General features: G+C 44.1%; 1 protein-coding gene across 4 annotated transcripts in view; it reads left to right on the top strand.

Moving 5' to 3' along the window:
- Positions 1-1380: 1380 nt before the first annotated feature.
- The window catches only part of SGPL1 (sphingosine-1-phosphate lyase 1), a 51248-nt gene continuing 36909 nt past the window's right edge, over positions 1381-15719 (top strand). Inside the window, exons 1-2 of one of the 4 annotated variants that reach the window (XM_036026837.1) lie at positions 1381-1529; positions 2333-2394. In XM_036026837.1, coding sequence (XP_035882730.1) covers positions 2368-2394 — 27 coding nt within the window. In that variant the 5' untranslated portion in view covers positions 1381-1529; positions 2333-2367. The other 3 variants (XM_036026840.1, XM_036026839.1, XM_028513682.2) reach the window with 3 other exon arrangements.

Raw genomic sequence — 15719 nt, 5'->3', positions numbered from 1 at the left:
TTGTTAGTATCATTTTTGTTAAGATTCCAAGATTCCTTCTTGGTGTCATTTAAGAAACGCCTGTTGAAAAAATATAGTATGCAGATTACTGGTCAGTGACAGGTAACTATGCTGCTGCCTTCTGCTTCTGCTGAATTACTGTCATGACCACATAGGCAAGTCATGAAACACTTATTTGAGATTTAGTTATTTCATCTGGAAATGAAGGGTGACCTTTGTGATCCTGGTGGGCACATTCCCTTAAATATTAGATGGCTCCCAACATTGCTCACAAAAATAAAGTAGTCTTGGTGGCATTTTTGCCTGACACCTTGTAGGGTTCCGGACACCTCAAGATGTGCCTCTGTGGTATGAGGATTATTTTGAGCTAAAAGCAACTGAGACCCTACCGGCTTAAGAGAAATATTTGTCCCTCCCCCTTCTCTCCTTTACTATGTATTTAAATTAGGGGCCTGGCCCATGATAAGAGTTATCACCACGAATAACATTTTATGACCTATCTATGCTGCAGGGCAAACTACTAATTACTGAACATGCGCTCTTCCCTGCAATTACCTTCTGAAACCCCAAGGTGCCTTACTTTATAGCTCAGAATGTCATATAATACCTCATTTTCCCCTTTTGCCCCTTAACCTCTCACGCATGTGGGGGTCTCATGCGGAGCTCCTACCCACAGGTATGTAATTTGGTCATTTTTCTTGCTACTCTGTCTCATGTCTATTTTATTTATTGCTTGATTGACTTTAGAGGGAGGGTGAGAAAGGGAGAAACATTGATTTTGTTGTTTGAATTATTCATACGTTCATTAATTGATTATTGTATGTGCCCTGACTCGGGATAGAACCCGCGACCTTGATCTATGGAGACACGTTCTAACCCGCTGAGTACCCTGCCAGGGCTGTTTCACCTCCGACTAGAGCAGTGGAAAGTACCTTGAGGGTAGAGGAAAGTTTCTTCCTCCCCCAAGAGCTGTAGTCTCTGTTTTCCATTTCTGTAGGGGGAGGGGAGGATGGGGATAGTATTTCCATTAAGTGAGTTTTCATGTCCCTTTGTCACTGACCTCTGTGGAATTATCCAGGTAAAACAAGGGACAACTTCAAAAGCCCCTTTAGAGTCCCATTTTAGGTCGTTTATTTCAATCAGTTTGTAGTGGTCGGCAGGCCAACTCTCTCAAAAGCTACAAGTGCCCTTTGGTTTTTAAAAAGGCAGCCTGAAGCAGAGGTTAGTGACGCGCCGGGGAAGGAGGGCCAGTGTGCCAGCCGGGCGGGTCCGCAGGCGACGCGCACGCACCGTGGATCCCGGGGGAGGTGTGCGCCCGGCGGGCAACGGGGCCGCGCACGCCGGCCGAGGAGCCATTTCCGGGCGGGGAGGGGCGGGGCGGCTCGCGGCCGGGCCTCTAATCTCGGCGGCGGCGGCGGCCGCAGGGGGAGCCCGAACCTAGCCACTCACGAATCTGTGGCACTGAGAAGACCCTCGCTGGCGAGGGTGTCCGAGGGAAGGAGCGGGGAAGCTGGTTCCGGGCTGAGGAGGTGGAGGGGTCCGCCCGGCTCCGCAGGAGGGAGGATAGCCGGGTTTGGGGAGGAAGGCTCCGGTCGGGACCGAATGGGAGGTGGGTCCTGGTGTGGGAGAGGCGAGTAGGGTGCAGACTTGGAGGGTAAGGGGTTCGGGTAGGAGGGGTAAAGAGAGTAGGAAGGGGCCCGCGGGGACTGAGGGGCTAGCCTCTGAGGGCGGGCTCCGCTTCGGCCGTAAGGGGGCGCGTCGACCCCTGAGGTCTGAGTGAATGCAAGCTTCACGAGCGGGTGGGAGAGGATGCCAGGGCCGGGAGGGAGCGGGATCTGAAACTTCACTCCCGCGGACTGCTAGGGCTGGAAGACTTGCTGATCCTCCCGAGAGGGGAAAGGGTTCTGGGGAGGGAGGCTATAGAGAGTGAAGCCAGCTGTTAATAAAGAGAGTTCTGTGGCGGCTGGACCCAGGGACTGGGCTGCCTTTAGAGTCCGATTTTCCGCGGGGTTAGGTTGAATGGGCTGAGTTCGGGGTTTCCGTGCCGTGGTCCGGGCGGGCTGGGCGGTGCCCCTGGTACCTACCTGGGGGCACTGCTTTGTAAGAGGCTGGGTCTGGATTCGTTTGGTCAGCTGTCGGAGGGAAGCCTAGTGCCAGCAGGGTTCTGATTCGCTGCTTTGGGGTGCTGGGGGTGGAGTGTGATATCTGGGAGTGAAACCCGAGCTCTCAAAGGAGGGAGAGAACCATTTCTTGTCTGCTCTAGCTAATCTAAGGCGGGTCGACGCGGTAGTTAAAAGCTTTAGAAGTAAACAAACCTGGTTCCCTTTCGCAGAGGGGAGGCCCTGAAAGTGCGGCTGGAAGAGGACGATGCCGAGTATGGACCTTCTGATGTTGGTGAGTCTTTTCCCAACATCCTCCTCGTTGTAAGGCACTTGTCCCTTAAGTTTTATTTTTAGTCCGAAGGATCTTAGTGTGTAGCTTTCACAACCCTGATGCTTGCTTTTGGTAGCTGAGCGTTTCTGCCACCTCTATTTTGGGCTTCACGATTAAGATGGAGAAATAACTTAATTAAATGTGACTATTTAATATACATGGAAAAGAATCTTTTTCAAAATTCTTACAGTTTTAATCTCTCCCTTCCCGTATTACCAGGGCAGTTTTAAAACTCCTGTTCGAGTCTGCCATATATTACAGTTTAGAAGTGTTTGTCTCCCAGAGTAGAGTTGTGATCCCCAGGAAGGCAGACATGTCTTATTTATATAGGCGTGAATATAGACATGCATAAACACCCATCGTGGTGCTCTGTAATGGTAAGTGCTTCACAAATGCTTGTTGAACTGAATTAGTGTAAATTGAAGTGTTTTGTTGGGCCGAGGAACATACCTGCTTTGGCAGAGGCAGCATTTTCCCCTCCTCCTGAGCCCTTTCTGTGCTGTTTTCTCCCTGAGCAGGGAGAATAGCATTGCCACGGGAGTGTTTACCGAAGTGACGTTTTGTTCTTGGGACCTTTATGATTCCATAGAGGCTCTTTAGTGGGAGAGTTGTGGGGAAAACAGGACTTTAAAATAGCTATACAGAAAAAGTGTGTGCATTTAATTTTTATAAATCACTTCACTGAGTCTAGGGTCTCCTTGTGCAAAAATAGGGATTTAGAAACAATTCCTTTCCTCTTTTTATTTCATTATTCCAGAGAGTTGGTAGCTATCCACTGGGAAATTGGCAAAAACTAATAGCGAGGTTTTCTAGTACCTGGTGCTGACTTCCTGTAGCAGCAAAACCTGTAAGGTCTGAGGGGATAATGAGGGAAACTAAGTTGTATTAGTTCTGATTTGAAGCTGGGAGCCAAGATGACTTGAGAGACATAAATACTTGTTTTATCTGCAGATTCTGAAGATTTCACCAGAATAGTTTCTTGCCTGAAGTTTCATACATTGCCAGTAGATAATAAATAGCTTTATGTAATTTTAAATGCTTATTATAAGAGCAATATGTTAGAAAAAAATGGAAATTATAAATAAGCAAAGGGAAGAACCCCCCAAAATTCCACTACTCAGAGATAGCCACTGGTAGCATTGCTTTGTAGAGAATGATTTGTAACAATTGACAGTTTCCACTTTTCCTTAGTCTGTTTATGTAAATTAAGATGCCTATATGTAAATAGGATACATTCCCTTGCCCAGAGATGTGCGTGTTACTTCTTGGGCCTTTGTGTTTCCTTAGTCTGAACAGTGTTTGCTTTTATTCCAAATATTAACTTTGGCATTCGTTTTGTTTTGAAGTATTTCTGTAGTTTTTGCCACTACTCTTTACTTTCTCAAGGTATAATCTAGAATGCTCAGGGCTGTCGCTCTGCCTGGTGGCAGAAGGAATCAATCCACAGGGATGAGGACTGGCCCTGAGGATCCTCCCTCTCCGAAGAGACCACAGTGCTTGAGGTGCTTTCCCTGGAAAAGTTGTCGTTCCTTCCTTGTCTGTACTGCGCTATTTGAAGCTAAAATGTACAGAACCAACAACCAGGGGTGGGTTTTCAGTGGGCTCACTAAATCGGTACAAACTGAGTTCAAGGTACTTTATATGACATGTAAGACATACTCTTGGCCCTCTAACTGAGAAGAAGGGATCCCAGTTCATAAAAATGACCTCAATGCAGGGCAGCATGTTGGAGAAACTCAGAAACAGTCATAGAGTCAGTCATATGATGCAACTTCTTATTTTATGCGTGGGCCCATTGTTGGGTCTCTGATAAATGGGTCTCCAGTCATGCATTGTTTCTGCTGGGGCAGTAAGATGGGCATAAGCTGAGACACAGCACAGGGTGGATTCAGGAATAATAACGTAGTCCAACAGCTAATATTTAGTAAGCATGTGTTACACGTTATGTAGGGAAGTAGATGCTCCACATGTTCACTTACTGTTCACAGAAACCCTTTGGAAAACATGCCGGCATCTTCCTTTTACAGTGGAAACCCAGACTCAGCTAGGTTACCGCAGCAGTGGAGTGATGGAGCCACATTTCAACCACAGTTGATACGATTTGAAATCCCTCCCTCTTACTAACTTTGCGATGCTGCCTCTGGGCTGTATTCTCTGGAAGGAGCGGAGGTTGTTGAACTTTGTGACCGCTGGGAGAGGGCTTGTGTGGGGCCACAGGGGTGGGATAGCTCCTCCCACCCCTGGGGGGGGGGAGCACTTTGGGAATAAAGGAGCGTGTGTCTGCCCGTGCGTGTCTGTCTTCTAGTATAGTCTCATCTGAAAATACGTGTTTTATTATACAAATGTTTGTTTATTTTCTTTTACATTGCAGTTAAGGCATTATGAAGTTATGCTTATAAGTAAAATGTTATAATCTTCAAATTTCATTTTAGAATAATCAAGCGGCACTATAAAATATTTGTTATAAAAAGAGGGCATTGGGTTTGACATGGTTGCGAACCACATGTGTGGACAGTATACCATGGTAATGAAATTGGAAGGTCAGCTGGAGTCCACGTGTGTCAAACCCCGTATCCCGGAATGAGGAGCTTGGGCTGTCAGCCTTTAGCACATTGTTGTCCTTAATTTTGCCCTCATTTGATTAGGGCGGTTTGCCTGCCTTTTTCCGTTTGCACCTGTATGGCACAGGTGGCAAACACAAGGTCCCCAGACCAAATCCGACCCTCTACCTTGTTTCTATCCTGTGGCAGCGCCAAGCTCCTTACCCCAAGTTAAGGAGTAGTTACATGTATACAGTCCTAAAGTTATATTTGGTCCTTTGAAGGCAACCACAAGGCTAATGGGGCCCCCAGTGAAAATGAGTTTGACACCGACACCCCTGCTTATGGTGTGTCATGGGCTGTAATACTTCCCACCTGTGTCTCAGAATAAAATGAGTGAGTGTATTCATCTGCGAATAGTGATGCTTTCTGAGGGAATTCAAGTCAGGCAACATTTGAGCAATTTTTCCTCACTCTGGCAATCATTCCTCCTTCCCTAAACTAGGGTTACAAGTTGTTAAATACCTGTGGCTTTTAAGAAATAGCTCAGTCTGTTTTAAAAGCTCATGTATTCTTTAGGTGGCTTTTCTTTTTTCCCCATGCAGATGGATATCAAGGTTACCATTTGTTCCATGGTGGTGTTGGTGGGGGTTTTAGTGAAAGTTGTTTATCTAGGGCCAAGGTTCTCAGCCCAGGGTGGTTTTCCCCTCCAGGAACATGTATCAGTGTCTCGAGACATTTTTGGAGGCCACACTTGAGGAGTGCTAGGGGTCAGGTATGCTACTAAACACCCGGCAATGCACAGTTTCCCACAACCAAGAGTTATCTGGCCTGAAATGTCAGTGGTGCCCGGGTCTAGGGTTCTTCACACAGATAACGGTCTCTGTAGCCCAGGCATTCCTGTGGGTCATCCCAGGCACAGCAAGTCTCTTCCTGTAGTCTAATGGGTCTGCTCTAGTGTTCCTTGGGGTTATTTTGCCCAATGGATCCAGCCCTGCTACTTTGGAATGTATATTGGAGAATGTACAGCATGGTCTTCTGCAGTAGAGGAAATTCTTAAGAAATGTTTTCCTTTGCAACATTTCTGCAGCACTCTTCTTAATTTGCAAACAGTAAGCCTGTCTCAGTTCTGTTTTTCAGGTTCCAAAACTGAATCTGGTCCAGGTCTCAGCCTTATCTTTAACCCTTGAATCTTTTTCAGAGATCCCTTTTTTCTGAATCTCAATTGGGATTTAAGCAACACATTGAAAGATCAACACAAAAAGCCTGTTTCTGCTCTGGTGTCTTATTCATTGGATTGTCCAAAAGAAAGGGAAAACTGATTGGGACTGATAGGCTGTTTAAAATTTTGTTGGCAGTTTGAGTGGCCATTGTAGGATGAGGACTGTATTTGGCATTGTTTGAATCTTTATTAAATAAAACAAAACTGTATTAACAAGTGTGATAATTTATGCATCCTTTAGTCTAAAGGAAGGGGGAATTATAAATAGATGAACCTCAAGTCCCAATATTGGGCTGAGTGTAGCAGTCTGTGTGTTGGGATTTTTTAGTAACAGTCACCTTCTTAATTAGGCTTTGTCCAACCTAACGTTGCATACAGTTTGTACACATTGAGGCAGAATCAGGAGTCGGCGTGGGATTAAGAATTTCCCGTAGGGAACTGGTTTGTAGTGAATCAGTCTGTGTGTGGAAACACACAGAACTCAGTTACTGAGAGAGAAACCGTGCTCTGGGGTAAGGGGCGATAGGACCCATCTGGGAAGGCAGAAAGTAGTTCGTTGGGCATATCAGTTATTTTCTGACACAGTCCTACAGTATGGTGGAGCAGGTGCAGGTGCTTTCTCAGAGCTGGGCCGGGTTAAGGAAGACCAACAGGGGATGATGAAACAACTCAGGAGTAGAGCCATTATTACTCTGAGGCCTGAAGGAGCCAGCCGGCGGGGGGAGTAGTTTCGGGAACCTTGGGAGAGCTTAGCTGTAGGAGAGGGTAACTTGTTGGAGTATAACCACTGCCAACCAGTGGCCTAGAAGGAAGGGAATCGAGGATAAATACCTGACTCTCTCTTTTCCCACCCTCTGATCTCCTGCCAAAGCCTCTCATGGGTCAAACCCAACTGGAAACCAGAAAAGAAGGGGGCCCTGTGAGGCACGTACATAGCAGAGCTGGAGAAGGTTGGGTGGAGGATCTGGAAGAGCAAAGGGAGGGTACCCAGCGTACTGAAGTCAAAGTCAAGTTCTGAAAGGTACAGCCAGATGCTAGTTTCTGAGCTGAGTCTGGAATATTATAGAAAGGAGTGTTTTCACTGATAACAGAGGACAGATTCAGAGACAAAGTGTTGCCACAGCATTGGCAAGCCCAGAGCTGCTTTTTTTACCTTAGAATCTTAACTGCCTTTAGAAATCCTGCAGTCCAGCTTCCCTTGCTGTGTGGGAACCCCCTCCACAGTGCTCTGCCAGGAGTGGGTGCAGAATATGTTCTCGAAGAGTCCTTTCCACTGTTGGGCAGCTGTAATTGTTAGAAAGCTTTTTTTTGTCCAGATTTCTAAATGTATCAGTTTGGATTAGGTTTGGCTGTATATAAGTGAAAAACTTAAAGTAACGAGATCTTTAAAAGGTGGAAATATACTTTTGTAAAGTCAGAGAAGTCCAGAGTAGTCAGTTCTGGACAGATGTGGCCATTCCCAGGTCTTTGAGGAAGTTCTGCCTCTCATTGTGCATCGCCTCCTGGGCCAGGCTCGCTGCTTTCTGCTCGCTCTGTCAGGTTAATGTTCCATCCAGTAGAAGGAGGAAAGGAAAGGAGGACTTGTCTCGCTTCTTAACTACAAATATCTTCATGTGTTGCCTTGGCTGGTGTGGCTCAGTGGGTGGAGCACTGGTCTCCAAACCGAATGTTGCTGGTTCCATTCCCAGTCAGGGCGCATGCCTGGGTTGGGGGCAGGTCTGCATTTGGGGACCTACAAGAGGCAGCCAGTTGATGTTTCTTTCACATGTCGATGTTTCTCTCCCTCTCTTTCTTTCTTCCTTACCCTCTCTCTAAAAATAAATAAAATCTTGAAAAAAGTTTTCATGTGAAATTTATTCTATGTACAGAAAGTCCATGAAGCACATACCTACATTTTAAAGAATAATAATGTAATCATCTATCACTGAGGTTAAGAAATAGAATATTTACCATCAACCCATGTCCCCCCCCCCCCCCCCGCTATTACATTTCCTCCCTCCCCTCTAGGGATGACTACTATCCTTATTTTTGTAATACTTATCCCTTGCTGTGTTTATTTTTATTTATTTATTTTTATTCATTGATTTTAGTGAGAGAGGAAAGGGGAGAGAGAGAGGAGAGAGACATCAATTTTATGTGCCCTGACTGGTGATCAACCCTCAACCTTGGCCGTATCTGGATGATGCTCTAACCAACTGAGCTACCTGGGCAGGGTTCCCTTGCTGTTTTTGAAAAAAATGTGTTACCACCTATGTATGCGACTATTAAGTTTAGCTTTATTTTTCAACTTGATATAAATGTATTTATATGTATTTTAAAATTTTCCTATGTTGGTCAAATATTTATGAGATACATACATGTTCTTGCTTGTAGTTTAGTTCATTCATTTTCATTGCTGTGTAGTATTTCATCGTATGACTGCTGCATGTTCTTTCTCCATCCCACTGATGGAGAAAGTCTGTTTATTCCAGCCTGGGGTTTATTTGAACATTACCATTATGAACTTCTTTACATATGGCAAGTGAAAAAACTCTAAAGTAAGAGAAATCCAACTCCTAACAAGTGTAAGAGTTTTTCTGGGATTTATTCCTCAGAGTGGAATTGTGGAATTATAAAGGATGTACACACTTAACTTCACCGGATAATGCCAAACTTTTCTAAAGAGGTTAATGCCATTTATACTTCTGGGAACAGTATGTCAGAGTTCTTGTTTCTACACAGCTTCACAAACCTGATACTTATAAGACTTTTTATTTTTTGCCAGTTCGGTAAGAGTGAATCTAATTGATTTCCATATGTGTTTCCTTGATTACTAACGTGTCCTTTTAAATGTTTATTGACTATTTGGATTTCCAGGTTTGTGGGTACCTTTCAAGTCTTATGCCTTATCAATTACTTATCTATTTCTCCTTGTAGTTTTATTAAATGTTGTTACATATATTTTACAATTTTGTTACTAGCTTCATACAGATTCAAAATTATTACACTTTACCTCTCAGGTTGCATTTTTAATATAATGCTTTTTGACAATATAGTGTGACTACATGGGCTTTTTATCATGAAATAGGCAAACCGTAAATGTTTGATGAATGAACAACTTGCCTTTTGTGAGGGCAGAAGCTGCAGGACAGGTCTAGTCTGCTCTGGCACACTGTTATTTGTATCCTGCTATCCTATGAATTGAATAAATCATGTTTTAATAAAAAAAGTGTAGCATTTCCTCTTCTGAGGTACAACTTCCACACAGTGAAGGGTACTAGTCTTAACTGTACAAGTCAGGAAATACTTAACACACGGATACACTGTTCGCACTGCCTGGCAAGACTGGAAAATACCCAGCATCCCAGAAAGCTGCGCACGTCCCTCCACACTGGCAGCCCACCAAATGTTGTCGTTCTCACTGGGGTTAATTTTGCTGATTTTTGAACTTTATGTAAATGGAAACCTATTGTACATATATTTTGTAAATGTCCTTTTTGCTCAACATTTTGTCTGTGAGATTCAGCCATGCTCCTGTGCAGCAATAGTTTTTTTAATTATGGCAGTGTACTTTCGATGTAAAAATATCTCAGTTTCTTTGTTCTGTAGTTCATGAGCATTTATGTTCCTAGTGTTCGGCTGTGATGTGTGACACTGATGCATGCTCAAACATGTCTTTTGATAAATATAATTAGAGTAGGTGGGTTGTAAGGTATACTGCTAAACAGGTTTCCAGAGTGGTTGTATCGGTTTCTTTTCCTATAGGGTTTTCTTAATACACGTTTTGGATTCAGAATTGGAGCTCACGCCTTGAATATCTGCATACTAAACATTAGAGAGAGCGTTGTAATAGGAAGGAATCTCAGACAGTTATGAGAATGCCATGGTAGGCCTGCTCCTTGTTTAGCTGTGTAGAAAGTAGCAAGGATGGAAGGAAGCCTAGGATTATACATTAAAAATCTCCAGCCCTTTTTGATGAAGTTATGACTTGAGATGCTTTCTCAAGCATTGTGGCTGTAGCAGTCAATAGCATTCTATCTGGATGACTGAAACCATGTTTATCATATGTAATCATAAGTAGGTAACGGATACAATCCTATTTTGTAGGTAAGTAAAGGGTCACTCGCAACTTCTTGATTGAATTAGATCGGTGAAAGCAAAGAGGTAATGGAACATCTGTCCAACAAAACTCAGGTGCAGCTCGCTGGTAATATGCATTTTATTACCATCATTTGTAAGAACATGCACACGGGCATAAATCAGACTACTGAAGACCTCCGCCAGCTCTCCTGTTGTGACTTTGGGACACCGAAGGTTGTTTCCCTTGCTGCATCCTGAAGAGGAAAGGAAAGCGTTTATCATCAGAGAATTCAAACTCATTAAATATTTAGTGTTTTTTTATCTGCAGTTGTTTTCTTATTACCTTTACCTCATTTAAGGTAAACCCTATGAGTGGATGGTGGTACCTTTTTTCCTTGTGGACTTTTTGTTGGATTATAACAGTGGCATCTATTTTCTGCAGATGAGCAAAGTCTAGTTGTATTGACGGTCAGTAATATGCCAAAGGCCACACAGCTTCTGAGTGAGAGCTGACTTTCGAGTTGAAGCTTTGCTTGTCAGCCCAGACTCTCTAGGACGCCACCGATGCCTATAGGACACCATAAAAACAGCTCCCAGGGCCCACAGGAAGAGCGATGAGGTATCAGTTCAGGCCTCTCCTGGGTAGTAGCTGGAGTGTATGTTTGTGAATTGCCAGAGTAAAAATAGTGTTTTTTAAAAGTTGCGTCATTTCAACACTTAGTAATTCTATGTATAGACTCCTTAAAATATATACCATTAAACAATGATGGTCCTCTTTGTGTAGATTATATATAATTGCTCTGTAAATTTCTAAGTCATTATTAGATATTTTGGTTGCTTTTATTTGAAGCCCAAAGCTTTACTTTCTATTTCTGGAATTGCAAAGCTTCTGCTGTCTTTGGCCCATTTGGAAACTTTTTTCAGAAAGATCTTTTTTTTTTTTTTAAGCTGTGTGAATTCAAACAATCCTAAGTATTTGGTGACATAATGGAATTTCTCCATCATAATGCTTTTTTAAAAAAGGTAGAAAATCAGCTGTTTTTCGTCTGTTTATGGAGTTGTACAGCTGTCACCACAGTCCACTTAAACGCATTTTCAGAAGAAACCCTGCACTTGTTAGCAGTCCCGCCTTTTGTCCTCCCAGTTCCCCAGCCCGAGGCAAACACCAAATGACTTTTTGTCTATAGTTTTCCTTATTCAGAACATTTCATATAAATGGGATCATAGAATATGTAGTTTTTGTGATGGGCTTTCTTCCACTTACAGTGTTTTCAAAGTTCATCCATGGGGTAACGTGGATCAGAACTTCATTTCTTTTCTGTTAGAGTCGTAAGGCTCTTCCTGGAGAATTTTAAGTAATGGGTGTATCCAGTAGTGTTCCTGTGCTGTTCCCACAGGGAGCACAGAGGGTCTGGTCTCGTCTTGGGTTTACTTTACATACAACAGAATAGCTTGTCATCTTAAGGCCACTTGCAGGTTCATTTTAGAGATGGGCTATTATGGGGAATGTGGACCCAAATGACTGGCCTTCAGGATGTCTTGAACTCTTCATAATTATCTGCAAGGTTTTGTGTTCCTAAGCATGTGTTTTGGTGGGGGCGCTTAGGGGACTGAGAACTTTAAAGAAGGTAAAGTCACGACACTCATACAGATGTAAAATGAATACACATAAAAGTTTTATTTGACTTAGAATGAGAACTCCAGTGAGATTTCATAACTGGGGTGAATGAGATGCCCAAAGAACAGACACAGTTACAGAACAAGAACATTCAAGTGAACGTGAGATGGTGGCGAAGTTAGCCAGCCTGTCCCGTGGTGGAGAGGGCGCGTCTGAACATAGACCAGGCGTGGCAGGCGGCCTGTTTCCAGGCGAAGAGTTGGCACTGCTATCAGTTATCTACACTGTCGGTTTATCTACATTAGAAAGTAACTTCCATGTAATCATAGTTGCATAACCCAGAGGGTGTCCCCAGCAGTGCGTAATTTTCTACTGGAAGTGCACGTTTTCTCCTGCACCTTCCTGTTAGAAAATCTCCAGGAAGTAGCCTTTGCAACTCACTTAGGTTACACTTCTCAGCATATATTCAGTACTTCTCTCTAAAAGCAGGAAGACTATTGAGGAGGAGATTTCCGTACTTATAATTGGGGAAGTCTAGGTATCCTAACTCAGTGACAAAGGTAGACGACGATCCTGAGATTAATCTGGGGAGGGAAAGCTGCATCACTGCTCCTCCACGTGTGAAGAACGTGGGCTTGTTTCCACTACACCTTGCATACTATCCAAGGCGTTCTTACTTCTAGTCTTCAGAGGGTAATGAGCTGCTTTTGTACTTTTAAAGGTAAACTGTGCACATGCACAGTAAAGCCATTTAGCTACTTATTGTAAGAGACTAGGAATTCATAGCAAATGAATTGTTTGGCAACATTAGATGTTTGAGTTTGCATGTACAGTACTCCCCCCATATCTTACCTACTTACTTGCCTTATGCTGAGAAAGTATTTACCAAGAAAACCCATAATTGCTCATAATTTGCATCCCTTTAGCCCCCTCTGTTTATTGAACTTAGTTTTATGCATTTTTATTCTTCTCTACTAGTTTAAGCTCCCTGTAGTGCCTTTCTTGATGTATTTCAGAAAAGAGGTGCTCATAATCATTAGTTGACAGAATCAGCAACTGTCTTTACTTGACACCTTTTCCTCACCACTAGTAAGTAAATACAAAATTTTAAATGCTCATTGGGCAGTGTTTAGGGCTCTCAGCTTTTTTGAGCTCAGCTTTGATTTTCCGTGAGTGCACCCCAGTGACTAAAGAATATTGCATGTCTGTCTCCTGTCTGGAGCCCAGATTGGGTCACAGCGACGGAAGGGTGCTTTGCCTGAGTACTCCAGTGCCGACGGCAGAGCAGCTAGACTTACGTGCACATGCATGTGGAATAGCACTGAGCATGTACGTCTGAGTCTCGGAGCATGGCTGAAACCCGTGCTAGTTTAAGGAACCCGTGGGCCATTATGCTTTTTGAGATGAACTTCTCAGATACTGGATCTCTTGACTCATGGAGTGGAGTTTTGGGGGAAGTATATGGTTTGCTCTTCACCACCTCAGAATTGCTCATTCAGCCCCGTCACACGTTTCTGTGTCACAGTCACCAGTGGGTGGCTGGAAGGCTGTCTGGTTTTGTTGCTCAACTCTTGCTCCGTCAGTGACTCGAGGGAGTTTTTCCCTTTGGGCTTGTGATCTGTTTTTGCTGATGAACTTTAATGCCTTTTGGGGCTCGACAGACAGTAGTGTTTTCTTACCTGTTTACTTTGTACTTGGGAGTTCTGCAGAATGTGATGTGAAAGAGAGTCAGGTTCAATTAGCTTTGTTTTCTGTGTTTTTAGGGCAGAAGTAAAGAATAAATAATTAACTCTTGGGATATCTTCTGTATTTTTACTTCACCCCCTAACCCAAGTCTCAGTGTTTAGGTTATCATTTGATCTTAAAACACTAAGGTAGCGGGTGAACTGGGTAAAACAGGTTTTTCTTTTCCTCAACAGCCCATTCCTGCTGTAAAGCTCGGATGTCTGGCTCTTCTGGAAAAGCCGTTGAGGGTTGAACCCTGCAGTTGTGTGGGAGGCGAAGAAAGTGGAGGCAGGAGGGAACCTGGTCCTTTCTTCTCTGCAGCATCTCAGGGTAGAAAGTCTTGATTTTCATTAATACCTGGCAAAGAATAAACATCACCCAGGAACAATGATCTGATCTCATTTTCTCATGTGGCCAGGCCCTGCCCTGAACACTTCAGGGAAGTTTGGGAATGTCTGTTCACTCCCGTCCAAGTAGCCACTGAGTTTGGTGATTGGGTCTCAGTGATAATGTTAAGTCAAGTACTGGGTAATTATTTTACAAAAGAACGGAACCAGAGAGAAAGGGGTGCATTACAGTGTAGAGATTAAATTGTTCTTAACCAGGAGTGCCTGTCAGAATCACCTGGGGGAGGTTTTCCAAAGTACATTTTTCTGGGCTCCACTCTACACTTACTGAGCCATTGGGTGGGTTTTCTCAGAAAGGCCTGTTGGATGATTTTGGTGCACTCTGCTGGTTTGGTGGAAAGAGTATTTATTGAACAGGAAGTTAGGTTCTGACGGGGCCTCTGCATCCAGTTTGACTCCAGGGAAGGCACATTTTAGCATTAGTCTTTGAGCCTCAGCAGTGAAAAGGATTGGGTTAGGTGGCCTCCAGGGTTCCTTCGAACAGCAACATTTTATGATTTTTGAAGACAAGTCTCCTGAAGTGCTTTCCGAACTAATTTCTTTCAGTCTTCCTTTTGCACGAAGTTGATAGTGTAAGCCTCTAGCCGAGAGAAAGCACTCGGTGTTTGAAGGACGTTGTTCAGATCATTCGGTGATACCGTCTTTCTTAGCTGGGAGAGTAGTGAAGCTGTGACCCTTAATTTGGCTCCTGGAATAATCTAGATGATGTGACTGTGAGAACTGTCTTCTGAACATTTGTGTCCCTGAGAGTTCGGCTCTGGAAACCTGGGGTATGGGAAATGTGGTGGAAAAAATAATGCATTTTGAGCCAGGAGGTTTGAGTCCCGTTTCTGCCGTTTCTGAGCTGTGTGACCTTTGGGCTCAGTGTCTTCATCTGTGAAGGGTGGGGGAGTGGGCATGAACTGACCTTTAACCCCGCTTTCAACTCTGATGGCCTGGGGCCTGATGTATCTTGCGTGTTCACAGAAGGGTGCTGGTGCCTGCAGAGTCTGGATGCCAGTAGCCAGCCATTCTCCTCTGCAGGTTCAGCCACTGCCTCTGGGAGGATGTGGGAGAGCGGGGGCAGATTCGCCCTCGAATCTAATGAAACAAACTGACATACATATGTGCAGTAAGTCACTTGAGTTGAATAAATGTTACATTCCTACCGTGTTGAAGATACCATTCTCGGTAGTGCAGGCGGTATAAAACTTATACCCCTCTGGTTTGTGTTCTTACCAGCACCTGGTACCATGAGAGAGCTCAGATATTAAAATAATCATTTGGTTCTTCTCCCACACCAGAGTAGAGTGCTTTCCCTCTAGGACAGGTAAACTCAGTTGGGCCCAGACTGACTCTTGAGAAATAGTCCAAATCGCTGCTCAGGGATGGTTGTCATACGAGACGTGCGGAGGAGACATCGTGCGATGATGGGAAGATGAGCCTTTTGTAAGAAGTAGCTTTCCCAGAATCCTGATTTTACAGTGATCTACAGGGATATCATTAGGTATTACTGTTTTGAATTTTTCCTCTAGTGAGTGACAGACTTGCACTTGGAACTCCGGCTGTGCTGTGGCCAGCAGTCCGCATTTGGACGAAGCAGGAAGTCTGAGCGGTGACGCTGTGGCCGGCGCCAGAGGAAACCAGTGTGTGTGCACTTTTGTTTCGACCACACGTCATTAGAAGACTTTGTTCTGTGTAATGCCCAGCTGAGGGAAACTGCTACCTTTCCTTTG

This window comes from Phyllostomus discolor, chromosome 5 (assembly GCF_004126475.2).
Source record: "Phyllostomus discolor isolate MPI-MPIP mPhyDis1 chromosome 5, mPhyDis1.pri.v3, whole genome shotgun sequence".
NCBI classification, from domain to species: domain Eukaryota; kingdom Metazoa; phylum Chordata; class Mammalia; order Chiroptera; family Phyllostomidae; genus Phyllostomus; species Phyllostomus discolor.
This window is presented reverse-complemented; position numbering and strand designations above follow the sequence as displayed.